The 26,420-nt window shown below is 34.7% G+C and overlaps 1 protein-coding gene across 9 annotated transcripts in view; it reads left to right on the top strand.

Moving 5' to 3' along the window:
- ANKRD17 (ankyrin repeat domain 17) overlaps nucleotides 1-26,420 on the top strand; it is a 154,606-nt gene that overhangs the window by 127,435 nt on the left and 751 nt on the right. For all 9 annotated transcript variants that reach the window (XM_026509990.4, XM_026509989.4, XM_026509987.4 and 6 more), the window contains 9 exons: nucleotides 4,908-5,079; nucleotides 6,233-6,680; nucleotides 7,155-7,310; nucleotides 9,483-9,632; nucleotides 10,973-12,609; nucleotides 16,343-16,540; nucleotides 24,407-24,655; nucleotides 25,187-25,365; nucleotides 25,728-25,892. In XM_026509990.4, the coding sequence (XP_026365775.1) occupies nucleotides 4,908-5,079; nucleotides 6,233-6,680; nucleotides 7,155-7,310; nucleotides 9,483-9,632; nucleotides 10,973-12,609; nucleotides 16,343-16,540; nucleotides 24,407-24,655; nucleotides 25,187-25,365; nucleotides 25,728-25,892 (3,354 nt within the window). The remainder of the gene's footprint in view (nucleotides 1-4,907; nucleotides 5,080-6,232; nucleotides 6,681-7,154; nucleotides 7,311-9,482; nucleotides 9,633-10,972; nucleotides 12,610-16,342; nucleotides 16,541-24,406; nucleotides 24,656-25,186; nucleotides 25,366-25,727; nucleotides 25,893-26,420) is intronic.

Genomic DNA, 26,420 nt, shown 5'->3' with positions numbered 1-26,420 from the left:
TACCCAGTAGTCATTTAACTGACCTCCCTGATTCCATCATTGCTTGGCAGTCTATTTTCCATCCTCTTAAATCATTTAAATCAAATCATATCACTCTTCTGCTTAAACACTACAGTGCTGTTTCTCTCAGAGTAAAAAGTAAAGTCTTTAAAACACCCTGCCAGGCCCTAGGTGATCAAGACTTCTGATACTCTCTTAGAAAGTCATTTCCTACTAGTCTCAGCCACAATGGCCTACTCGAACATACAGCTTATATATTCGCTGTCCTCTTTGCCTAAAATACTTTGAATCTTTTAGATGTTCACTTAAACCTTCCTGAGGCTTACACTGATCACCCTATTTAAAATCAAAACCCCTTGGGGCTCCTGGGTGGCTGAGTCAGTTAAGCATCCAACTCTTGATTTCAGCTCAGGTCATGATCTCCAGGTCATAAGATCAAGCCCTGTGTCAGGTTCGGCGCTGGACAGTGAGCCTGGTTAAGATTCTATCTCTATCTCTCTCTGCACCCCCCCCCAACCCAAACCTCCTCACTCTCTCTCTCAAAAAAAAAAAAAAAAAAAAAAAAATCACTGCAAAATCAAAACCCTTTACCTGTCCCCATACACACAATTGTCTTCCCCTTCTCTAGTATTTTACATTGTACTTAACACCTTTTTGAAAACTATGTAATGTATTTATTATGTTTGTCATCTGTGTGCCCCCCCCCCCAACTAAATGTTAAGTTTTATAAGCTTCATGAGTGTAAGGATATTTTACCTAGTTTACTGATTAGTTCAAAGATTGGAACCTGATTGTACATAGCAAATTACCAATAAATTTTTGTTGAATCCTGCCCTTCCCTTCCCCTGATCCTCCCTGACCTCTTTTTCTGTTATTGGTATCACTACTCATGAGTTGGTAATGAAATCTTGCTATCACTTTCAGCTGCTCACTTATCCTTGCTTCCCATTCTCTATATCCATCAAATGAATTCATGCAGTAAATTAACTTAATCCAGTGCCTGGTACATTTAAACTCTCCACTTACTAAACTATATCGTTGTCATCATCATCATTACCTTTAATTGAGCTTTGGCAGTCTCTCTATGAGCCTCTGTTTCATCCTCTCCTCTCAGTTACCATTCCTCACCTGAAGTATTGCAGTGGGCTTCTTAAGGGTCTCCTTATATAAATAAATATTTTTGTCTCTGTCACCTTTTGCCTTCATTTTAATCCTTCTCCATTCCAATGTAACTTTTCCACAGTTCCCATAGTTTTCTTATACACGGGTGGGATTACCTTATACCCTCCTCAGAAACTTTAAGTCTCTCTTCATTGTCTACGTGGGAAAATCCAAACATTCAGGCCCTCCTAGCTTACTACTTCTCCAGGCTCATCACTCATTATGGTTTTCTACTGCTCAGATTATCTCGTTTACTTTCATATATGTAAATTTGCAGATGGTATTTCTTTAGTCTGGACTGCCTCTCCCCAGATTCTTCAGTTCTCTTCTTAAAAAGCTTAGCTCTTAAAGATCACTTTGTTTCCTGAAACCTCAGTTAGAAATCACCAGTTGAGTTAGGGCCTTTTCCTTTTTCACAATGAGGTTATTCTACAACTTGACTCTTTTCTTCAAAGTCTCTACCCTCCCCCCATATATACTCAGAAACACATAGCAGTTCCCCAGTAAGTGAAATGAGCTCTAGGTTTGTACCTTGTGGGAAAATAGAGGATGTAGACTGAATTTCTAATCCTGTTTTGTGTACCTCCAGACTTCCTTGAATCTTCATGGTTTATTCTGCTTTCATCTGTTCTCTTTGGGATCTTGTATCAGTTGTTACCACCTCCCCCATACTCTTTTATCTTTAGTGTCTGCAGTTTCAATAACTCCTACCCTCTGCCTACAACTTAATCAAAGTAACTATTATAATGAAACTTTACCTCAAACTTAGTATTTTGTGTTTTCCTTTTCCAGATATTTTAAAAGAATAATCTATGTGTTGTTGACTCTACTTTAAAAATTTTTAATCCTCAGCCAAGGATCAGTTGCCTACTCCCCCACTACTCCAGTGAACTAACTACAGCAGGGATCACCAGTGGCATCTTAACTGCCAAATTCTGTTCCCTCTTTTCAGTTCTTACTGATACTTGTGATACTTATCAGTGTTGATCACTTTCCTTCATAAAACTCTTCTCACTGAAGCCATCTTCTCTTGATTGTCTTCCTCTGACTATGCCTTCCTAAAGTCTCATTTGCTCTTCCTTCTAAATATTGGATATCCCCCTCCTACATTATATAATACACACGCATAAATACCCATTCATACAGTTAATAACTTTTCCCCTTTGGTGATTTGTCTAATTGTTAGTTTCATATACCACCTGCAAACTTATGATGCCTCTTAATAAATGTGTATCTATATTTCTAATTCTGCTTAATTTTTTAGAGACCGTCTGCCTTTGTAGGTTCTTTTACAGCCATAGTCTGAGATATGTCCTTCAGAAAGAAGGAAAGTTTTCCTAGGACTTCTAAATTTGTGCTCCACTTTTTAGTGAAAGGGTTAGTACGTCTATGGGATTACCCAAATACTAGCCATAGAACTTTAAGATTTAGAGAGTAAATACCTTGCCTTTAGTTCTGCACTCATATACTATGAGTTTGATAATCCAGACTTACTATTGTCAAAGGACCAGCCTCTACTGGCGGAGCTCTCTAAGGCCTGAGGGCACTTGCATACCTGAGACCCAGCTGCACCTAGAAACTAAGACCAACCTTAGCCCATCACCCCCACCCACACCTAGGCCAACTGGGTCTGCTTTCTGATTTAAATTTTTCTGTTGTTAAAATAGTTCTTTTCCCCCTTGATACCAGTCACAGTGACCTCCTAACACCGGATGCAAAAAATCCAGCAAATCCAAAAATCCATCCTGTGTTAACCAAATGTCTTAATCTTCACTTGTTATTTTGATCCCCCATATACCTTTTTGAAGGCTTTTCTGTCCACACAGACATGATACAGATAAAATATGTTTTATTTGGCCACAGTTGCTTTGAAAATACTTTTCTTGGCATACATCTTCACCCCACTCTAGTCCTTCTCTTTCTCTTCCACTTAACCTGTTCATTCTGTCAAAGTCAGATCTAAACAGGACAACCTCACTGGAGTTCAGAGGGAGAAAGCACGTTTCCTGAGGGCAGACAGCTAGCTCCATTTAAGCAAGGCTCCAGTGAGTAGTCAAATACACTTCCTTCCTTCCTTCAAACGCTCCAGTTATATATTATTCCTCTTCCTGTGTAAGGGAGTGACGGTCACCTGTGTTTTCTTCTCAGTCCTTCTGCAAGGTGAAAAGCTGCTCTTTTACTGGTCTTCAGACTGGAGTCTGTGTACTTCTGCAGGACTAGCAAAACTTTCTAGGGTTACTGTGCAGATGATATTTAGATCTTTAATTTCCCATTTGTATTCTTTCCTGAAATCCCTCTGCCTGAGAATGTATCACTGTTCTACAGATTCTCCTTAATCATTCCCCTTTTCAGGAACAAGAGATTTTTCTCTCACCTAAGAGAATGTAATCATGGTGCGCTGCCCTAGGGTGTAAAAACTTTCAAGGTGGACAAAGCCTTTCAGGTATTTAACAGGGATAATTTGAAAAGGCAGGAATGTCTAGCAAAAGCAAAAAACTTAAAAATTTTTAAAAATGAAACAAAGTCTGATTTGCCTTTTGAGCTCATATTTGAAGTCTGGTTCCATTAGTTATGATATTGTGACATTTTCCATAAACTAAGTGTCATTGTTTTGATACATATATTTAAAATACACACACACAATACACAGAACACTGGATTATGGGCAGGGAGTACATAGTTTGAAAACGTCTTTCAGAGGACATGGAAATGAAAGCATTTGAAGATGATTTTCTCACTTTATGAATCAAAGAGGAAAATTTAATTGTTAATATCACTTTTAAGAGATGTTATACTTCTAAACTTATTCTTAATTTTTTTGACTATGAAAGTAACCATTTTCACAAATAGAAACATGAACAGTTAAATTAAGTAAAATTGAAAACCACCATCTTTCTGCTACCGATCTTCCAATCCCACTCTAGTCAGTAGCTTTGATTTGTATCCTCTTCACCTTTTTTCTGTTTCTACAAATAGAGCCACATAAAGGGTTCCTTTCCCAATAAATGGGATCATTGGTCTGCAGTGTGTATTCTTTTCTTCTAACCAGTGTAATTTGTGAGCATATTACCAAGTATATAACACTTTTAATGGCTGCCTAGTATTTTGTGAATGTATACTATTGTTAATTTATTCCCCCTACCCTTGACACTGATGGATTTACATTGTTTCCATTTATTGCCATTATAATCAGTTTTGCAGTGGAAATTATTTTTTCACTATGGTCATTTTGTAGAATAAATTCTTAGGATAAACAGTTTGTAATTTTCATAGGAGGCTTTCGAAAATAAAATTTCCTAAGAATAAATTCTTAGGATAAACAGTTTGTAATTTTCATAGGAGGCTTTCGAAAATATAAATTTCCTAAAATATAAATACTTATACCCACAGCAGTGTAAGAAGGAACTTATTTGCCCAAACTTTTGTTGATATATGTCTTTTTTAATTTTGCAAAATTAATGAACAAAACAGGATAACTTACTATTTTAATTTACATTTCTTCAGTAATTAAGAAGCTATGTATCATTCACCTGTTTTAAAATTAGATTTTTTTTAGCATTAATTTGATCTTGACACTTAAAAATATTATTTTTTCTTTACAGTGATTTGACTATGATCTTGATCAAACAATAAATTGAACTAGATGACTTCGAATTTTATGGTATTCTAGTGCCCTTATGATAAAATGATATTATGCAAAAACTTTTTTTTTACAAGGTAAATCTGTTTTATTGATCCTTTATCAGTTAAGAGAAGAAAGCCGGAGGCTGGCTTTGGCTGCCAAAAGAGAAAAGAGAAAGGAGAAGAGACGAAAGAAAAAGGAAGAACAAAGACGAAAGCTAGAAGAAATCGAAGCCAAAAATAAAGAGAACTTTGAACTCCAAGCTGCTCAAGAAAAAGAAAAACATAAAGTTGAAGGTATTTTCTCTAAATTACCATCTAATTTGATTCATGTAATACATTGTATTCAAAATTATATTTCTTTAAATATTAAAAACTTAAGGTGAAAGTAGATTTTTAAGTCATTAAGCCCTTGAAGTATTTATACACTATTTTCATTTATTGACTTCTCCCTAGCTTTTTATTTTAAAAAATTTCAAAGCTACAGATAAGTTGAAACAATGATAAAATGAACACCTCAATACCCTCCACCTAGATTTTTAAAATAAAACTTTTACCATATTTGCTTTATTTTTTTCTCTCTAAATATATGTGCATATTTTTTCTAAGCTGTCTGGAAGTAAGTTGCAGATATCCTGACCTTGCACCTATAAAACTTCGACACCTATCTTAGGAATGACATGTGCTTACATAATCACAATGCCATTTATAATACTTAAAAAATTAAGAGTAATTCCATATTATCATTTATTATCCTAACCATATTAAAATTTTTTCTCAAAATGAGGGAATTATTTTAACTAGATTCTACTAAAGGATTATTTGGTATGAAGATACTGTGAGGAGAAAACCATTGCCATTAAACCACCAAATATATATGCAGTGTGTGTGTGTGTAATTTCCCTCTCCTCCAGCCTTTTATTTTGAAAAATGTCCAAACTACAGAAAAGTTTATGGAATAATATGGTGAACGCCTGTCTATCACCTTAAAACATGTTGGCACATTAATTTAATTTATCCTTTTTCCTCTTTTTGAACAGATTACATGTAAGTTGGACACCCCATGCAGAATCACCACTAAATACTTAAATATGTATTTCCCAGAAAAAGAGCATTATTTTGTGTAACCACAATAACCTTATTACACCCATAAAATTTAATAATTACATAATAATATGTGATATACGGTACATATTCATATTTACCAAATTGTCCCCAAATATTTTTTATAACTGCCTACTATGCATTGTTTAGGACTTGAGCACAGAGAGGAGAATAGATGTCCTGTTCATCTCATTACTAATGAATGTTGGAATGATTGATGACTTTACATCTAACAGTCGCAAAGTAACTCCTGACTTTATTGTTCTTCAGGTGCTTAAAGCTAAATATACTCTAAAAATGCTTATAACTTGGTTATTTGGTATTGCTAATATTTCTACTTTTACAGATGAGCCTGAAGTCTTGACAGAGCCTCCAAGTGCCACAACCACTACTACCATAGGTATATCTGCAACCTGGACAACTTTGGCAGGTTCCCATGGTAAAAGAAATAACACCATAACTACAACCAGTTCAAAGAGGAAAAACAGGAAAAATAAAATTACTCCAGAAAATGTTCAGATTATATTTGATGATCCACTACCAATCTCATACAGTCAGCCAGAGAAGGTAAATGGAGAGTCCAAGAGCAGCAGTACCAGCGAGAGTGGGGACAGTGATAACATGAGGATTTCCAGCTGCAGTGATGAAAGTAGTAACAGCAACAGCAGCCGAAAGAGTGACAATCATTCACCTGCTGTGGTGACCACCACTATGACCAGCAAGAAGCAGCCATCAGTTCTGGTTACATTTCCAAAGGAAGAGAGAAAATCTGTTTCTGGCAAGGCTTCGATAAAGTTAGTTCTTATCTTCATTTTTATTATTTATAGTATCATCATGAGATTCTTTGTTGCTGAATATTTTAGTAAAGAAAGCAAATTAACAACTGGAAAAACAAGGGTTTTTCTTTGTGCTAAAGAAGCCACAATTTCATTTTAATTGAAAAATAAGCTATTTTTGAAGTTTTGTGTTAATGAAAGATAAAATTATTTTTACTATGTAACTTCTTTATTTTGGTTGTTTAATTTTAGTCCACGAAAAGTATTGATTATGGTTTCTCAGATTATAATTATTATTATAATTCAGCCCTGCTAATTTTGAGCTCTGATTGGCTCTTCATGTTATGCTAAATATTGAAAAGTGAGAAATAAGTTCCTCATTCGTTTACCATATTTATTCCAAAAATAAGTAAAAGAATAAAAGTAGGTAATAGATTGCCTCTATCATTTATTTTGTTCTATATTTAATGTATTTTCCTTCCTCTGTTAAAGATTATCGGAGACTATCAGTGAAGTAACCAGTAATTCTCTGTCTACTTGCACAAAATCTGGTCCATCTCCCCTTTCCTCTCCAAATGGGAAGTTAACAGTAGCAAGTCCTAAGCGTGGACAAAAGAGGGAAGAAGGATGGAAGGAAGTTGTAAGAAGGTGAGTGATTGTTTCTTTGTTTTTCTCATTTTTTTATGTGAGGTGTTGTTTACCTTACCGTTAGATTCCTCCAATTATTCCAAAGGTTGCAAACAAACTGGTGGCCCAAGGCTGAATTTGGCCAACAGAGATAGCATACACCATATTTTAGATGGAAAAAAAAAAAGGTATTAGTACTTATAAAATTAGGAGATTTTCCATAAAAAGTACATAGACTTTATGAAAAAATTACATGGATGATTGTGATATTTGCTTGACCCCCAGGTATTGCTATTTGGTAGAGAACTAATTTAAATTCTTTTAAGGTGATATTGTGTCTTACTCAACTTTGTAATCTCAGAGCCCAGTATGTGGTATCTTTTACATACTTGTAAATATTTGAAGAATGAGTAAGTATTGGTTTTAAACTATTGTTGTCTTTAAACCACAGGATGCCTTTATTTAAAGGATTTTAGGACTGAAATATTTAGTTATATTTGCTTGGGATTTTTTGAATTATGTATATCAAAAAGTAAAATAGTATCTCAAACTAAAAGGTGGGAAGATGGGGCGCCTGGGTAGCGCAGTCGTTAAGCGTGTGCCTTCGGCTCAGGGCGTGATCCGGCGTTCCAGGATTGAGCCCCACATCGGGCTCCTCCGCTGGGAGCCTACTTCTTCCTCTCCCGCTCCCCTGCTGTGTTCCCTCTCTCTCTGGCTGTCTCTCTGTCAAATAAATAAATAAAATCTTTAAAAAATAAATAAATAAATAAATAAAAGGTGGGAAGATACCACAGAGGATCTATTGTAAATCTTTAATAATCTATTTTAAAGAACTTCCCAGAAATTCCAACAAAAATTTAAGCTTTTGATTATTTGAAATAAGAGCTGTAATGAACCAGACTTATTCCTGTTAATCCCAAAATGCACTATACATTTTTTTTTCATATTTTTAACCGAAGTCTCCCCCCTACCACCATCTCTATCTTCATCTGTCTCTGTTTGTCTATCTCATATTCATTCACATACACACACACACACTCATTCATGTATACACACTCTGTTGAACTAACCGAAATCAATCACAACATTAGAGTACTATCTGTCCAGAAGTAAGGTAATTCAATTTTTCTGCATATATTTTATACTGTGGTATACTAAGAAATTCTTAACTAATTTGAAAATACTGATCGCTGACTGATTATTTTGCTCTTTAGAGAAAAAGGAAATATCAGGTAACTTAGTTATGTATATAAAAGGGCAGGGGTCATAGCTTACCTTGTAAAAAATATAACATTTTAATTTAATATTTAATCTACCATTCTAAATGAGTAATTTGCTTGTTCAATAAAGCATACTTAGCTCATTCTCTTTATTGAGAATTGTACTGTATTTCTTTTAGAAGCATCCTTTAATTTAGGCTGGTCAGAAATGTGTATGTACCTTTTCTGAAATGTGAATGTTTAGAATTGTAAAGCAGTTTTGCAAATGTTAGACAGGTTTTGCTTTTTTGAAATTCCAGCAGGTTCTTCTCTGTCCTCACACGATTAAACGTCTTTTAACAAGTTTCCACGTTGGTGGATAATCATTTTAATGCCTCTAAAAGAATGAAAGGAAACAATGCATTTTTAATATCATCCTTTCAGTTATATATTAGAGAATAAAAAGAATGTGAGTCAGACACCCAGAAGTGCCCACAAGAAGCCTTTCTTGTTTGCTCAGGCTGGATTAGGTGCCCCAACCGGTGTGTCTTTATGATACCCTATTAGAGCACTTATGGCATGGTGGTGTGGTTTTCCTGCTTGCTGTCTACGTAGTCAGTATATGTGGGCAGGAACCTATGTTTATCTTATTTGCAATTAGTATTTGCATTAACACAGTGCATGTCTACATAGTATGTGCTTTATAGATATTAATGAAAGATGAAAGTCAAAAAACCAAACCATCTTTGGTAATGAGATGAGAAGCTGTGGTAAAACACTTGCTCACATGCTCTCTCTCACTGTCTCTGTCTGTCTTCTGTCATTCTAGTTGCCTTTTATCACCTAGAGTAAGAATAGGTAGAAGAGGCTGACTCAACAATAATCTATTCTGTATTTACAGAAATGTATTTTAATAAGCCCCTCTCCTCATATTTTAATCATAACCACTGATACTAATGATAAATCTTAATTTATCTTTGCAACTTTTAAACAGGTCAAAGAAAGTATCTGTTCCGTCAACTGTGATATCCAGAGTGATTGGAAGAGGAGGCTGTAATATTAATGCTATTCGGGAGTTCACTGGTGCACACATTGATATTGATAAGCAGAAAGACAAGACAGGAGACCGGATAATAACTATAAGGCAAAACTTTGTCTCTTATGTTTTCTTCCTTTGTGTTTTATTGCACTGTACCTTAATGAAATATAAGTATTTTGAGTTTTCAGTGGAACTTTGTGTTTAATAAGATACTTTTTAAAATGGGAATTTGATTAGTATGAGAGAAGATAACCTTTATAATTTTTTTTTCTAATTCATGTGCTCTTGTGAAATATTTCAGAGGGCTTTCAAGGAACTTTTCTTGTGTGTCTGTGTGTGTGTGACAAAGGTTTAGATAATCTTTTCCTTATGTAAACTGTTCATATGACATTCTTAAAATTTTATTGAGACTTTTTAAGAAGGAATAGGTTTCTCACCCATTTTAAGCAGTAGTTTTCCCTTTTTCCCCTTATTGACTTTTGAGATTTATTATTTTTGAGATTCTATTCTTAGAATATGAGCTCAGTCATGATATAAATCTGAAGTGGATATTTGTGTTGTGATATGTTTGTATCTGAATACCCTTAAAATAAAGATATGATATTCTAAGAAATCATAAGTTTGGTTGTGAGAGGCAGGTGCCGCATTGCATGGTATGATAGTTACATAGCCTAATTCAAAGGAAGCAGTTAGCCATTTCTATTGAGTATTTATCCTCCTCTCCTATCCTGTTTTTCCCTCTCCTGGGATAGGTGAGTAGTCACAACCTGCCTTATCTAGAGAAGAGGGAAGCAGATATCCTTTATAAGTAATTTTCCCCTTAGGGTTTCCGTAAGGCTTTCTTTGCAATCAAATATTTTCCTGAAGATCTGACACTAGGGTTTGACTTTATGGCCATTGTTAGCATTGTCAAGATTCCTCTCATTTTGAGACATCTTTCCAGAGGAATTATAAGAATCATTCTATTAACAGAGATGAGTCATAGATGGGGTCATCTTAGGTACCAGGATTTAAAATAAAATACTATTTTCTTACTCAGTTTTTTTTTTTTTTTTTTTTTTTTTTTTTTTTTTTTTTTAGTTCTTTGTTTACTTATATTGCTTTTAACATTGATCAACTGTTTGACTTTATGGAATCATTATGGATTACATAGGCTTTGAAGTATAGTGGTTTTTCTATTTTATAGTAGGAAAAGGACTTCTTAGTCTAAGGAAACAATAGTAAAATGTATTTTTGAAAAGTCATTTACTATCCCTTTGAAAAATATAGTGGCACATCAGGACAGTTTATTGCTTTGCAGAATATCTCAAGAGTAGTCAGAAAACTGCTGCCTAACTTTTGTTATTCTCTGTGTGTATGTGTGCACGTACACAAATGAATTTAGGCTTCACCTATTAGAAAGTAGGGAAACTTGGGCCTAATTTCTTTTTTTGGTCAATTTATAGGGGTGGCACTGAATCAACAAGACAAGCAACTCAGTTGATCAATGCTCTGATCAAGGATCCAGACAAAGAAATTGATGAACTTATCCCAAAGAATCGTTTGAAAAGCTCCTCAGCAAATTCCAAAATAGGGTCATCAGCACCTACCACCACTGCTGCTAACAGTTCCTTAATGGGAATTAAAATGACGACTGTAGCTCTGTCATCAACATCTCAAACTGCCACAGCACTCACTGTGCCTGCAATTTCTTCTGCATCTACTCATAAAACCATTAAGAACCCAGTGAATAATGTGAGGCCTGGTTTTCCAGTTTCTCTTCCATTAGCATATCCTCCTCCACAGTTTGCACATGCTTTGCTTGCTGCTCAGACTTTCCAGCAGATCCGTCCACCAAGGTTGCCCATGACCCACTTTGGAGGTACTTTTCCACCAGCTCAATCCACTTGGGGTCCTTTTCCTGTCAGGCCTTTGAGCCCTGCCAGAGCTACTAACTCGCCTAAGCCTCACATGGTGCCTCGCCATAGCAATCAGAATAGCAGTGGTTCTCAGGTGAATTCAGCAGGTTCTTTAACTTCAAGTCCAACAACTACAACCAGTTCATCAGCTTCAACGGTGCCTGGTACATCTACAAATGGCAGTCCAAGTTCACCTTCTGTCAGAAGGCAGCTTTTTGTCACAGTTGTGAAGACATCCAATGCCACCACAACGACAGTCACAACCACAGCAAGCAACAACAGCACTGCACCCACAAATGCCACATATCCTATGCCTACTGCCAAAGAACACTACCCAGTATCATCCCCATCTTCCCCATCACCACCAGCCCAGTCAGGAGGGGTTTCTAGAAACAGCCCTTTGGATTGTGGAACAGCATCTCCAAATAAAGGGGCATCTTCCTCTGAACAGGAAGCAGGTAGTCCACCAGTAGTAGAAACAACAAACAGTAGACTTTCAAACAGCAGCAGTTCTTCTGGGAGTTCATCAGTTCATTCTACTCAGCAACAACCTCCGGGATCTGTTTCTCAGGAGCCAAGACCACCTCTTCAGCAGTCTCAGGTTCCTCCCCCGGAAGTTAGAATGACTGTTCCTCCTTTAGCAACAACAAGTTCTGCTCCAGTGGCGGTGCCTTCTACTGCCCCAGTGACTTACCCTATGCCTCAGACACAAATGGGATGCTCCCAGCCTGCTCCTAAAATGGAAACCCCTGCTATTAGACCACCCTCTCATGGCACAACTGCCCCTCACAAGAATCCAGCTCCAGTGCAAAATTCATCTGTTGCAGTCCTCAGTGTCAATCACATTAAAAGACCTCACAGTGTTCCCTCTTCTGTCCAGCTACCTTCAACCTTAAGTACACAAAGTGCTTGTCAAAATTCAGTACATCCAGCAAATAAGCCTATTGCTCCCAATTTCAGTGCTCCCTTACCATTTGGGCCCTTCAGCACATTGTTCGAAAACAGCCCTACTTCTGCTCATGCCTTCTGGGGAGGATCTGTTGTTTCATCTCAGTCAACACCAGAATCTATGCTATCAGGAAAATCCTCATATTTGCCAAATTCAGATCCTTTACATCAGTCTGATACTTCCAAAGCTCCAGGTTTTAGACCACCATTACAGAGACCCGCTCCAAGTCCCTCAGGTGAGTTCGTGTTTTCTCACATTCTGCAGCTTGTGATTTATGCAAGTGATAGAAAAACTTTTGGTCACTTTTCTAATTTTTTTACTCTATGACTGGGCCAGGTAGAGATTGTTGAATTTACTTACCTCAAATGCTGTTTGCGTATTAGATGTGTTGAGTATAGCATTTAAAAAAAAAAAATCTTTTTAGAAGCCGCAGTGGATTTTATCTTGATTTTCCCATAAATAAATTTCCTTATCAGGTATATTTTCCTCTCTGAAATTAAGTCTATTAGGTTTAAATTTAATAAGATAATGCCATGAAAAGTTTGTTTTATTTAAAAAATAATAAAGCTTTTCAAAATTTGATTTCATTTCTTCTTTGTTTTAAAAATAATGAGAAAAATATAGAGCCATATAGTTTTAATAAGGTAGCTACTAATCATATGTGCTATTTAAATTAAAATTAAATAAAATTAGAAATTTCTTCTCAGTCAAACTGGCCATTTTTTAAAAAATTGTTTTCCAATTTTATTGCAATAAAACTGACATCACTGTATAGGTTTAAGGTATACAACATAATGGTCTGACTTGCATATATTGTGAAATGATTACTGTAGTAAGTTTAATTACCATCCATCATCATATAGATACAATAAGAAAAAAGGAAAAAAAATTATTTTTCCTTGTGATGAGAACTCTTAGGATTTTACTCTCTCTTAACATCTTTCATACACATGCAGCATTGTTATCTATAGTCATCATGTTGTACCATCCCTAGTACTGATTTACCCTATAACTGGAAGTTTATGTCTTTTGATCACCTTCCTCCAGTTTCCCTTCCTCCTACTGCCCACCTCTGGTAACCACAAATCTGATCTCTTTTTCTATGAATGTGTGTGTTTGTTTTTAGATTTCACATAGGTGAGATCATATAGTATTTGTCATTTCTCTGTCTGACTTATTTCACTTGCCACAATGCCCTCAAGGGCCATCCGTGTTGTTGCAAATGGCAGGATTTTGTTCCTTTTTCTGGCTGAATAATATTCCTGTGTGTATGGGTGTGCCCACATACACTTCAGTTGTTTCCATGTCTTAGCTATTGTAATAATGCTACTATGAACATAGGAATGCAGATATCTTTTTGAGTTAGTGCTTTTGTTTCCTTTGGATGTATTTCCAGAAGTGGAATTGTAGGATCATATATACCAGTTCTATTTTTAATTTTTTGAGGAATCTCCATAGTGTTTTCTATAAGGGCTCTAAGCTGGCCATATTTCAAGTGCTTAATAAGCACATATGGCTAGTGGCTACCGTAATGGACAATACAGATATCAAATGTATCCATTATCATAGAAAGTTCTATTGGACAATGCTGATATTTATAGAGGATTTAAAGATCTCCTGGTTTTGAGTGATTGCTTTTTTTAAAAATTTTCTACTCTGAAATGTTTTTAGATTTATGGAAGAGTTCTTCTATAATTACCCCAACTTCCCCTACTGTAAATATTTTATGTAATCCTTTATTAAAACTAGGAAATTAAAATTGTTACAGTATAACTAGACTAGACTTTATTCAGATTTCACCAGTTTTTCCAATAATGTTCTTTTTCTGTTGCAGTGTGCAGTCCAGGATACCAAGTTGCATCTAGAGCTATGTGTTTTAATATGAACATTTCAAGTAATTAAAGATAAGCCATGCCAGAGATAGACAAACTATCATCCGTGGGCCAAATGTGGCCTGCTGCCTGTTTTTACATTTGTAACTTTTTAAAATTGAGATTCAATAATAGTGTAAGATTTTTTTAATGACTTAAAAAAATTTTTTTTAAATAATAATACATGACACAAAAAATAGGAAATTAAAACTTCAATTTTCATAAATAAAGTTTATTGGGACACGGCCATGCCCAGTCATTTACACATTGTGTTATAGCTACTTTCATGCTGTAATGATAGCCTGAAAATACTGCTATTTAGCCTTTTGCAGAAAGGTTGCCAACCTGATCTGTGTTATTGAAGAGATGACATTCTGGGATTAAAAATTTCTAGATTTAATATGGACTGGATATTATTTTTGCCTATTTCTGTGACATGTGAATACAGTGTAATGAACATGGTCAGTAAATATTTCTTTGCTGGGGGCTGATTGAAATATTTATGTGTACTTTCAAAATAACATAATTTCTCTTGAATACTAAAATATTAGAATAAATATAATTTAATTTGAAAAGAGCATTATATATGCTAATATACTGGAAATATTTTTATATTTCATTTTTATAATAATTGAAATTTATTGAAAATACTTCACTTTTCAGAAAATATGAAATCTAGGTACGGTGTTGAGAAAGACTAAAATTAAGATTCAAAGAAAAAAGAAATAAATTCTTATTTTGTGGAAAAGCATAGAAAAAAGGCCAGCTCTGTAAGGGAGATGAGGTTTTGGGGGGGTGTACAGTTGATTAGAGCCAAAATTAGCATTGAAGTTTAATTTTAGAGTCCGTTGCAAGGGAATACTGCTCGATTCAGGTCAACAAAACAGGCATGTTTGCCTTTACAGCTCCATCACTATTACTACACTCAAGAAAATTAATTCAACAATACCACCCAATACCACCCATCATCCCAAATATATCCATTATGCCTGTATGTTTCTTTTTTTTTCCTCTTGATCCAAGATTCAGTCAGGGTTTACACATTGCTTTTGGCTGTTATGTCTCTGAGGTCTCCCCCAGTCTAAAATATCTTACTACCTTCCGTTGTTTTTCTTGACATTGAATCCTTTGAAGAGTCCAGTTGTTCTGAAGAATGTCCCATATTTTAGATTAGATTCATCTGTTTCCTAAGTCCATGATTACATTCAGGTCAAATATTTTTGGCAGAAACATCAGATGGGTGATGTTTTGAACCTCATACTGCATTACATCAGGAGACATTAGTGAAGATTGTTTCACTATTATCTATGCAAAGAATGGCCGCTTATAAGTGCTGATCATCAGATCTGTCCATCGTAGAAGTATAGACATGTTTTTTTCCTCTGTAGTTTTTTTTAAGACTTTATTTTTTTTTATAGCAGCACATTTAGGTTCACAGAAGAGTACAGAGGAAATTGAGAGAAAAGTACAGAGATTTCCCAAATACCTCCTGCCCGCAGCAGGCATAGCCTCTTCAAATATCAACATTCCCCACCAAGAGTGGTACATTTGTTAGAATTGATGAACCTACATTAATATATCATTATCATCCGGAGTCTATAGTTTACATTAGTGTTTACTCTTGGTGTTGTACATTCTGTGGGTTTGAACAAATGTCCAATGACATGGATCTACCAGTATAGTATCATACAAAGTATTTTCAGTGTCTTAAAAAATTGTCTGTGCTTTGCCTAATCATTCCCTCCCTCCCTGCCAAGTTTTTTTAAAGATAAATTTTTATGTAATTCCTTGGCCATTAAGCCTATTTAAATTCCAGTGTTGATATGAAATCTACATGTATTCTATAACAACTGATTAAAATATCAGATATTAAAATTAAATAGAAAAATAATTTTCTTTGATAATTGTTCTTTGTTTATAGCTATCTTTATTGAGGGGGAAATGACAAGTCAATAGACTGGAAGAATAAATTCGTAAAGAGAAATTTTTTTAGCCATCTACAATATTTTGGGGGTATTGGGGACTTCTTGGAATTTTAGGTTTTTTTAAATTTTTTTCTCCTACAGGTAACAATTATAAATTATCTTCTAATTATAGGTATTGTCAATATGGACTCGCCATATGGTTCTGTAACACCTTCTTCTACACATTTGGGAAACTTCGCCTCAAACCTTTCAGGAGGTCAAATGTATGGACCTGGGGCACCCCTCGGAGGAGCACCCACAGCTGCTAACTTTAACAGACAACATTTTTCCCCACTTAGTTTGTTGACTCCATGTTCATCAGCATCAAATGGTGAGTATTATACATTGTAATTCTATAAGAGGAGTTTGTATATATGTTTTCTTAAAAGCAAAAGGTTTTAAGTGGGAAAAGACAAAGTAAAGATGAGTTAAGAGCTATGAGCAAGTCTTGAATATATCAAGACTAATGAAATGGGAACAGAGGAGCCAACATTTTTGTAAATAGAAAATGATTAAAAAGTCTGAAATACATCGTGATTTTTGAGTGATTTTACCTGCTTAGTTTTTTCTTACTCCTCTTAAAATTAATTTTTATCCCTACATATATAACAGATCGGGGTTAGTGTCTACTGAGTATGTTGAGCTGAAATTAAACCATCATAGGAATAAACAGATTCCTTAAGATATATTCACCTATTTATATGTAAAAATAAGGATAATTTTTTATTTTCTTATTCATGAAAAAATAGGAATTGGGAGAAAAGGAGTTAAAATTGCAACATGACTGCTCATTGAAAAGTGTTAACCTGATATTTTTTGGTAGTTAATCTTCAAAATAGAATGGATTCTCAGAAGCAGAGAATGTTTTTAAGCATAATAAAAACATACTTATTGATATTAATGTTTATTACTTTAGGAAATAAACTCAGAAATTGTTGGATGAAGCTCACGAAATATGATAGGTTGTTTTGCCCTATAAGTTCGGTGTGTGGGCTTTTCATTGTTTTTTTTTGTTTGTTTTTGTTGTTTTTTTTTTTTTTTTGGTTTGGTTTTATGTTCATTTGATTTTTGTTTTTGTTGAAAAACATTGTGCTTTTTTTTAACAATGCAAGCAGTATAGGTTAGGTTTTCTAATACATTGCTAACTGATACAGAATGTCATTGAACTCATTAAAATTTTCATTGATGCATTCCAACAACTTTTTGTTTCAAAAAGTTTCAGAAATTTTCAAACTTACAGAGAAGTTGAAAGAATACTTTAAGAAGCATCCATATTCCTTTCAATTGGTACTTCCTTAAAATTAGCAATTTTTTAAACATTTGCTCTATTTTATCTCTTTCCTTTTTTTATTGTTGAACCATTTGAAAGTAAGATTCAGATATAACACTTAAGACCTAAAAACTTTAGTGTGCATCTTAAAAATAAGGACATTTTTCTTACACAGCCACAATACCATTTATCAAATATCTAATGTATTAATATTAATTTAGTAATATCATGTCATATGCAGTCCCTATTCAAATATCCCCAATTGTCCTAAAACATTTTTAATAGATTTTTTTCCCCTTTGAACCATGAATCACTCAAGGTAAACGTATTACATTAGATTGTGTCTCTCAAGTAACTTAAAAAATAATAATAATTTTAAACTTGTAAGAATAATACAAAGAACCCTTGTATATTTTTCTCATATTCACCAATTGTTAACATGTTGCCACATTCCTCGTAGAGAATTTTTTTCTGTACCATTTTAGAGTTAGTTGCAGATATCAAGCTATTTTCCCCTGAATACTCTAAATGATAATATTTCTTAAAAACAAGAACATTGTCTTCCACAGCTATGGTACAGTTAACAAATTCAGCAAATTTTACATTGGACAATATTATCTAACAGTCCATATTCACATTTCACCAAATGACCCGATAACACGTTTATTATTTCCTCTCATCCAAGATTCAAATTAGGATCACAAGTCGCATTCAATTCCGTGTCTTTTTAGTGTGAAATAATCTGGAACTGTTCCTTCAATCTTAACTTTGTCTTTCAAAGAAAGACTTTGGAAGGTTATATGGGTTTGGTAAAATTCCCCTTAATTTTGTTTTTCTGATATTTCTTCATGATTAAATTTAGGTTATGTGTTTTTGGCAGGAATATTACTATATAGTCAATGTTGTATCCTTCTTTCAGTATATGATATTGCATAATATGTTAGTTTGTACTGTTATTGGTGCTGTTAACTTTGATCATTTGGTTAAGATCATGTATGCCAGGTTTCTGTACTGTCAAATTATCATTTTTCCCTTTGTAATTAATAAGTAATCTGTAGAGAGGTTCTCTGACACTGTGTTCTTATTCTTCGTCAGACTTTGAGACAGAGTGTAAGGGATGGGGGAAGAAGTAGCACTTGTCTGAGTGAAAATAATAGTTTTGCTTTTGTAACCAGGTTAATGTTTATAAATTCCAAAAAAAAAATCAACTTTGATGAAGGGAAAAACCCTAAAATTGAGCATAAATGGAAACAAGCTTATCTGTGTCTCAAGTTACTAACATAAACCTACCAAAAGAAAACAATCCAAAAAAAACCCTCTTAAACCGTAGTCCTTAATATACCCTCAGTCTGAAGACAAATAGATTTCAAACAAATCTTCAATTTACTTAGGACATTGGATTTTTATAATGTAATGGATAAGCAATTCTAAAATTATGGGGTTTATTGTAGGATTGGGAAGTAGTATCCCAATGATGTAATCCATGGTCCTCACTGTGAGAAGAAGAGATGTGAAATGGGGTAAGACAAAGAAGAACCCTATAGAATTGGATTAGAATTAGAGGATCAGTGTGAATTCATGATTTTTCAATTACCTGTATGTAGGAGTGAATCATGAAATTGCTATTTTCCCACCAGCTTATCTATCTATAAAAAGGGCCTAGAAACAATTAGTTTTAAGCAACAGTGAGCACATCCAGTGTCCACATCCATCTGTTAAATACTTTTGTCCACTGAAAGAAACAAGGCTTTCTTCAAGAAGTAGCTGATTTGAGAGTTGGGGCATATCATGAGGCTGCAAAGTCTTATGGTATCAGAGAGTAATTAAGTGCTCAAAATGGTGGGGACATATCAGGACACACAAGGTAGCTTTAAAGGATCTCCCACTGGCCAAGTTCAGGAAAAATTGACCACCAAAGTGAATAATGGCAGCTTATTGGATAAAATAAGAATCCATAAGTCCATAATGATTAAGATTTAAAATTTTTTTTAACTTTTCAAATTTTTTTTAAGAATTTATAATTTTAAAAGGAAGGGAACTCTCTTGTAGTATAAGGACAACTCATATGTAGAAGGAATTGTAAGTCGAGTCATTGTTTTGCAGTCATTAAAGTGATTGATTTAGGCAAGACTCTTCACTTTTACCTCTAATACTAAACTTTTAATTAGTCTGCACTTTCCTCACTTAGTATAAATCTTAATACTGTTACTTGTTAATGGCCATTTAGTTTTTTTGTTAGACTTTCAACTCTTTTTAGGTAATCTGTTCACATAAATGTAACTTTGTATTTTCATTTATTGTAGTCTTTCAAAATTTTGTTTTTATTATTTATCTAGACACTTTCCTTAAAAGTTACCGTTCTGGATGCTGTTGTAGAACTACCTGCAGAAGCATGTGACTTACTTTTCATAATGTATTTGTCTGGTTTTATGTACTTGAACAGGTTCTGTCATATTTCTCCATATAATCTGCCCCTCTTCTCACTTCCTCTCCTTTAGGACATGAAGATATGATATTAGGATCTTGGCAAATTAAGTTGGAATGTGGGGGACACAGGCCCCTTCCTTTAAAATTTTTTTTTAGAAAGCAAAAGTCCTTTCTTTAGGCCCCAGTACAACAGATTGGTGATGCCCAAGAACCTTCTGCATGTAAAGGCTGGGCAGAGATCACCTGAGCCCTTACTCCACTCAAACTGCTAAGATCTATCCTACCCACACTCAACCAGCTCATGCATTGGTTACTGATCACTGGCTGTGGTCTATGAGTTTCAATTCTTGGCTGATTTAGTCAATGGGCCATTTTGACATTCAGTCCTTATAAAACTGTTATCAGATCAAAAAGCAATAAAAACATAATTTTGAAAGGAAGAAACTAATTTTACATTGTGACCCAGGACATGTGTATGTGTGTAGCTGAAATAATACATTTACAAAACAGTACTTATCCTTATAATGTATGTTCATGCTGGTATTTTCTATTCTGTTTTCTGTAACTTTTAAAAATTTTTTGTAAGCTAGTTATGACCAACCACATTCATCTGAATGATCTACTGTAGTTTAATAAACACTGAACAGAAGCATGAAGAAAGTACAGTGTAATCTTCCTGCGGGAGCATTTTTTAAATTTGTAAGTCGCATTGCTCTTTCAATTTGTATTCAGAACCTGTTGTCATTTCAAAACTGAAGTGGATTTACCATGAAGCCAATGAAGCTTCAGCTTCAGGGTAACTTATTTGCAAGGGGCCCTGCCAAGGTCCTATACCTAATTTTGTGTTTGCAGTTTGGTATTCTTTTTTTAAAGAAGGTTCCCAAAATTGTAAAAGACCCCACAAAACTTCTAAAACCTGTTTTTTCTTCAGTATATAAGCTGGCATATTTTAAAACAACATGACTGGCTCTGAATTAAAGTTTGCTTTTTTCCCCCCTAATTATATACTTAGAGATGAGAAAAGAAATTATAACAATTTGGCACTTTTCATGACACGGAACATAGACCCACCAGAGGAATCTCAAGGAAAATGGTGTGACTTTTAAAAAAAGCTGTACAGGACCATCTGCAGAACCGTGCAGGATTTGATCCAGGGCCATCTTCAGAGCCATCCAGTTATTCTTTCCATCTCTCTCTGTAGAGGATTTATGACAGACTCAAGGTCTGTGTCTTGTGAGTCTCTTCTATTTACTACCTCTACACCTAGCCATCTTCATAATCTCATCTTGTATATGGTCCTCAAAGATTCAATTCATAGTTAGTTAAACCAGTTTTTCTTTGTTTATCGATTGTACCTTTCTGAATGAGGAATATGATTTGCTTACCTCCTATGTTCAAGTCAGGCCATGTCAGTCATAGATTGCTGCTAGCCTTAAATGGATCATTCTTCAATCAGATGCCTGTCATTAGTCCAGTAAGCTTGCAGGGAGGAAGCAGAACACGGTCATCTGATAAAAATATGGCTAGTGAGATGGCAGAATCTGTGAAGAGGGCGAATCTCTTAAATGGGACTAGTCAGCAGGCAGGCCTAGTTTCTCCGTTCATTTAAACGATACGGAGGGTATTTTGCTTTACTTTGCTTTGCTTTTGTTTTTGGAAGGATTCAGGAAAGGAAGGAGAAACTAGATCTAGTACTGACAATAGATCAGGTTCCCAGGCATGAGTCTGGGAGAGGTAGAATTCATTTGTCTGTCCTTCTATCCATCCGTCCTTCTTATCTGCTTGCTACCTTTGACTTTGTCTTAGCATTAGTTATTCTGGGTTGATCCTTCTCAGGTATGTAATTGTGTCCTTTCAATACATAGTTTAAAAAACAAACCCAAAACTTTATTTATCTCTTGTGTTTACACCTTCTGGAATAGTCTTTCATTTCTACTACTTTCCTGAGTTTTGTCAATGCTTCCAGTTTTACTAATTCTGAATTATGCTATTCTTTCCTATGTTTTCTTTCATTTCTTTTAGCTCAAATTGGAATTTTAGAGTATAGCTTTCTTTCTGATACAGCTTTGGAATATTAGAATACAGCTTTCTTTTTGGCATGCTTTTATCTATAAGATGTTCTGGGTCCATATCTCTTAGTTCATATAATACCTTTGTATGGAATTTGACTGCAGTTCTATTCTGTTTTACATTTTTAAATTAAATGAGTTTTCCTGAACTTTTAGAAGGGATAAGGGGATCTGGTATCTTCTCTAGCTTAAAGACTCTAGAATTTTGTCTTTTAGGCAAGTATGCAAAAATATGACTTTAATACTTTATTAAATCTGACTTTGTTATCCTTACCCTCCCACCAGCCCCACCTCAGCGTCACTCTTGACTGGATCTTGTGTTTGCTTTGCTTCTATTGTCCCTTTCCTGTTCAACTTGGAATCCTTTCCCAGAAGCTTCTTAGCAGTGTGAGGCTTTATCCTGGGATGAGACTTCAGCAGATATTTTTGAGAGTTCACAGGGTCACTCTTGCTCCAGCTTCTTCTCTTTTTGTAAATCCTTTGCAATTACCCATGCGAAGGCAGAACTCTCCCAGTTTCACCTGCTTTTCTCAGATTGGCCTTCTCTCTGCTTTCCTTTGAGTACCTTTGACTGTTTTGTTCTCCTATTCTGTTCTTAGGGCTGGAGAATTGCTTCTTTCCACACAGATGCTGATACCACAGAGGTCTTGTAGCCGTTGGTGATTTGTCCCCATTCACTTGTATCTTTCGATTCACTTGCATATTTTGTTAGATTTGTTACAGATGTTACCCAGGGGTATTTGGCTTTGCTAACTTGGAAGCTTGTTTTTATAGAAAGATTTGGGAAGAATAAAAACTTGGGCTGCTATAGTACCTCCATCTTAGAATTCCTTCTTATACTGGTGTGGTTTTAAGGTGAATTTAGAAATATGTATAATTGCTTCAAAGACACAAAAATGGCTTTTCTATTTTCTTGTAATTTGCTAAAAGTAATACTGTGAAGAGATGCTAATGGATCCATGATCACAAAAGATGTATTTTAATTTTTCATTAAAGACTAATAGTTCTCTTGGTTTACTTGTGCATATAAGCTCGTAAGTTTCATGTTTTTGTTCCCTGATAATATCTATATCCTTATAATAAATTATAATTTATGAAGTACTTCACATTCTTTTTTTTAAGTTAATAATATTACTACAATTTATTGAGAGAAGTGGTACTATCAGTTTAGCCAAAATGGACTTATGCAACAACTAGTAAGATGACATTGATCTCCACAGTACTTTCCAAATCTGTATGATTCTAAAATATATATGGCAAATCTTTTTTTAAGCATATTCAGAATAATACTATTACTGAATTTTTCTTTGTCTTTCAGATTCCCTAAAAAGTACCTTGGGAAGTAGAGGCACTATGCTTTTGTGTATGTGTATGTGTGTGTAGATAGATAGATTGATTTTGCAAATTTATTAGCTATCAGAATCCCTTTGGAGGAACACACACACACACACACACACACACACACACACACACACACAGAAAACTTAAATGAGAAAAGGTGGTTAAATGGAAAAGTGTTATTAAGTGACTATCCCCAGGGCATACAGTCAGGCAGTTATGAGTAAATTGTAGATATGCAGGTAACTCTTTTGACTTTTAAGCTTCAGGGTCCACCATTTACACCCTATTTAAATTTAAATATGATTGATATTTAAACCTTTCACAAGAAATACAATTGGGTTCTTGTTTTTTCTTCTCTCTAGTGCTTGAAAAAATTGAATCACTAAAGAATACTCCCAAATATTAAGAACCTACCTTGTTTTGATACGTATAGCTTAAATTGTCATTTTGAAAAGCTTGTCCTGTGGAATACCCATGTAATACATGATAGAGTAAAACAAGTTGGGCAGTGAGGCATAGACCTCTGTTGGTATTTTATCAGCATATTAAGTTTCTGTGAAGTTCTGATTTAAAGAAACTTATTTGTTTTTCTCAAGTTAGATTTTCCAGATTTGTTGGCTACCTGAATCCCTTTGTTTTCATCATAGCATACCAAGGGATGTGTGTTCTCAAGAAATACAGCTTGGAAGTTGCCAATACAGGGATGATTTTCCCCACCTCTATTTTGTTGTTGTTTAGCCTTTTTAATTTAAACATTGTCTTCTCATTGCTGTGGTGTTTATTTACTCGGTGTCAAGCACTTATTTAAATAATAATTAGCTTAATGGGTTATAGTACATGTGTAGTTAGACATCTTCATATTCTGCTGTCACATAACTAAATGGAAAAATCGTGGATCAGATTAAAAAATGACTGCAAAGTCATGGAATTTAACCAAATTTTAATATGCATAATTTTTAAACATCATTCTCATATTTCATTTTTCCTCAGAACACATATATAAGGTGTCTTCAGAATGTAAGATTTCGTTTTACAAAATTATACCCTCTATAGATGACATGTATACTATTTCAAAATATCTTTTCTCTAGATTCTCCTGCACAGTCAGTATCCTCTGGAGTTCGTGCACCTTCGCCTGCCCCATCATCAGTACCTTTAGGGTCAGAAAAGCCCAGCAATGTCTCTCAGGACAGAAAAGTTCCAGTCCCTATTGGGACTGAACGTTCTGCACGTATCAGGCAAACTGGAACTTCAGCTCCATCTGTTATTGGGAGTAATTTATCCACATCAGTAGGGCATAGTGGCATCTGGTCCTTTGAAGGGATTGGTGGCAATCAAGGTAAGACCTGCTATCCTGACTACTAGAAATTAAGTTTTTAATTTATGCATTTAACTAAAATATTGTAGGTAATATTTAATTAACAATCATTCTTAAAAGATCTGTATTCATCTCTCTTGGTTTTCACTAATCAGTTTTAAGAGTTCAGGCCATTTTTTGTTATCATGGAATCTCCCATTGAATTTGTCATTGCTTTCTGAAAATTATCTAATGCAAGCATATTCCTCTCTTCATTTCATCATGTTAAGAAGATGCTAATATTTTCTTTTGGACTCTCTCGCTTTTATCTTACCTTGGCTTTTTTTCTTTTGTAACACAAAGTGTTTAGGTTATTTTATTAGGCTATTGTACTATCGCTGCATACACACATGGAAATACTGCAGTAAATATAGAAAAGTAGGTCATTATTCTGAAGGAGTCCACAATTTAATATGGAAAATTTAGGTAGAACTATATTAAATATTTTATTTTGCTGTCTTCTGGTTTTAAAGATCACCAGCTATTTTTTTCTGCCTTTTTGTTTTCCCTCAGACAAAGTAGACTGGTGTAACCCTGGTATGGGAAATCCTATGATTCATAGGCCAATGTCCGATCCAGGAGTGTTTTCACAGCATCAAGCAATGGAGCGAGAGAGTACAGGAATTGTAACTCCTTCTGGTACATTCCATCAGCATGTTCCTGCAGGATACATGGACTTTCCTAAAGTTGGGGTAATGGTGACTTAAATAAGCACTTCCATATTTCTAAATGTTTTTCTTATTATTAGCTTCATTTTACTTCCAAGTGGTTAAGTATTTGTGAAATGATGCATGGGCTTCAGCCTGTAACTATAAATCGAAAGCTGGCTAGAGAAATGTTTTTTGACCAAATATTTTGGCTGTAGTAGGCTTATGTATAGTCCAATGCTAGAAGAAATCATACGATGGAAAATAATTTTTAGATTACCTAGATAACATACTTTTTCAAAATAAAATGAAGTTTAATTTTTAAGGCTATGGATTATATTGGGAAAAGAGGGCAGTGACTTGAAGATATGACTATGTGCATAATTTTTGTTTTCTCCTTTTTTAAGGGTATGCCTTTCTCTGTATATGGGAATGCAATGATTCCTCCAGTAGCACCTATTCCTGATGGTGCTGGAGGACCCATATTTAATGGCCCTCATGCTGCAGACCCTTCTTGGAACTCCCTGATAAAGATGGTTTCAAGCTCCACAGAAAATAATGGCCCTCAAACGGTAAGGCTGATCATTCAGGGAACATTTCTTTAGTGTTATGAGATGCCAAGACAAATAGGATACAGGTAAATCATGGTAGTGAGGGAGTATGGTGAATATTGGATAGTTGAGGAAATTGAGAGAAATTTAATGTAGCAGGAGGATATGGAAAATGGTAGTGATTGGAGCAAAATTATAAAAGGCATAATATATTTCATTGGGTAGGAGATGGTAAGTAAAAGATTTTAAATTACAGAGTGTTGTAACTTTATACATCAAAATTTACTAGTGATATGTAAAGGGCTGTCTAGAGATTATTTATTATAATATTGTAACTCCAAAAATTTACAGAAATGATTAGTAATTAGTATGTTTTAGCTTATATTGGTGTATGCTTAACATCTTTGACTCATTTTCCTTCTTTAATCATCAGTCTACTGTATGCATTCAGATAATGGTTTTTAAAAAACAATGATATATCAGATCCTGTTTGAGAAATGAGAGGCAGGAAAACAACAAATAAAAGTGGCTTATCATTGTTTTTCTTCA

Source organism: Ursus arctos, unplaced genomic scaffold (genome assembly GCF_023065955.2).
Source record: "Ursus arctos isolate Adak ecotype North America unplaced genomic scaffold, UrsArc2.0 scaffold_9, whole genome shotgun sequence".
Classification (NCBI taxonomy): Eukaryota; Metazoa; Chordata; class Mammalia; order Carnivora; family Ursidae; genus Ursus; species Ursus arctos.
This window is presented reverse-complemented; position numbering and strand designations above follow the sequence as displayed.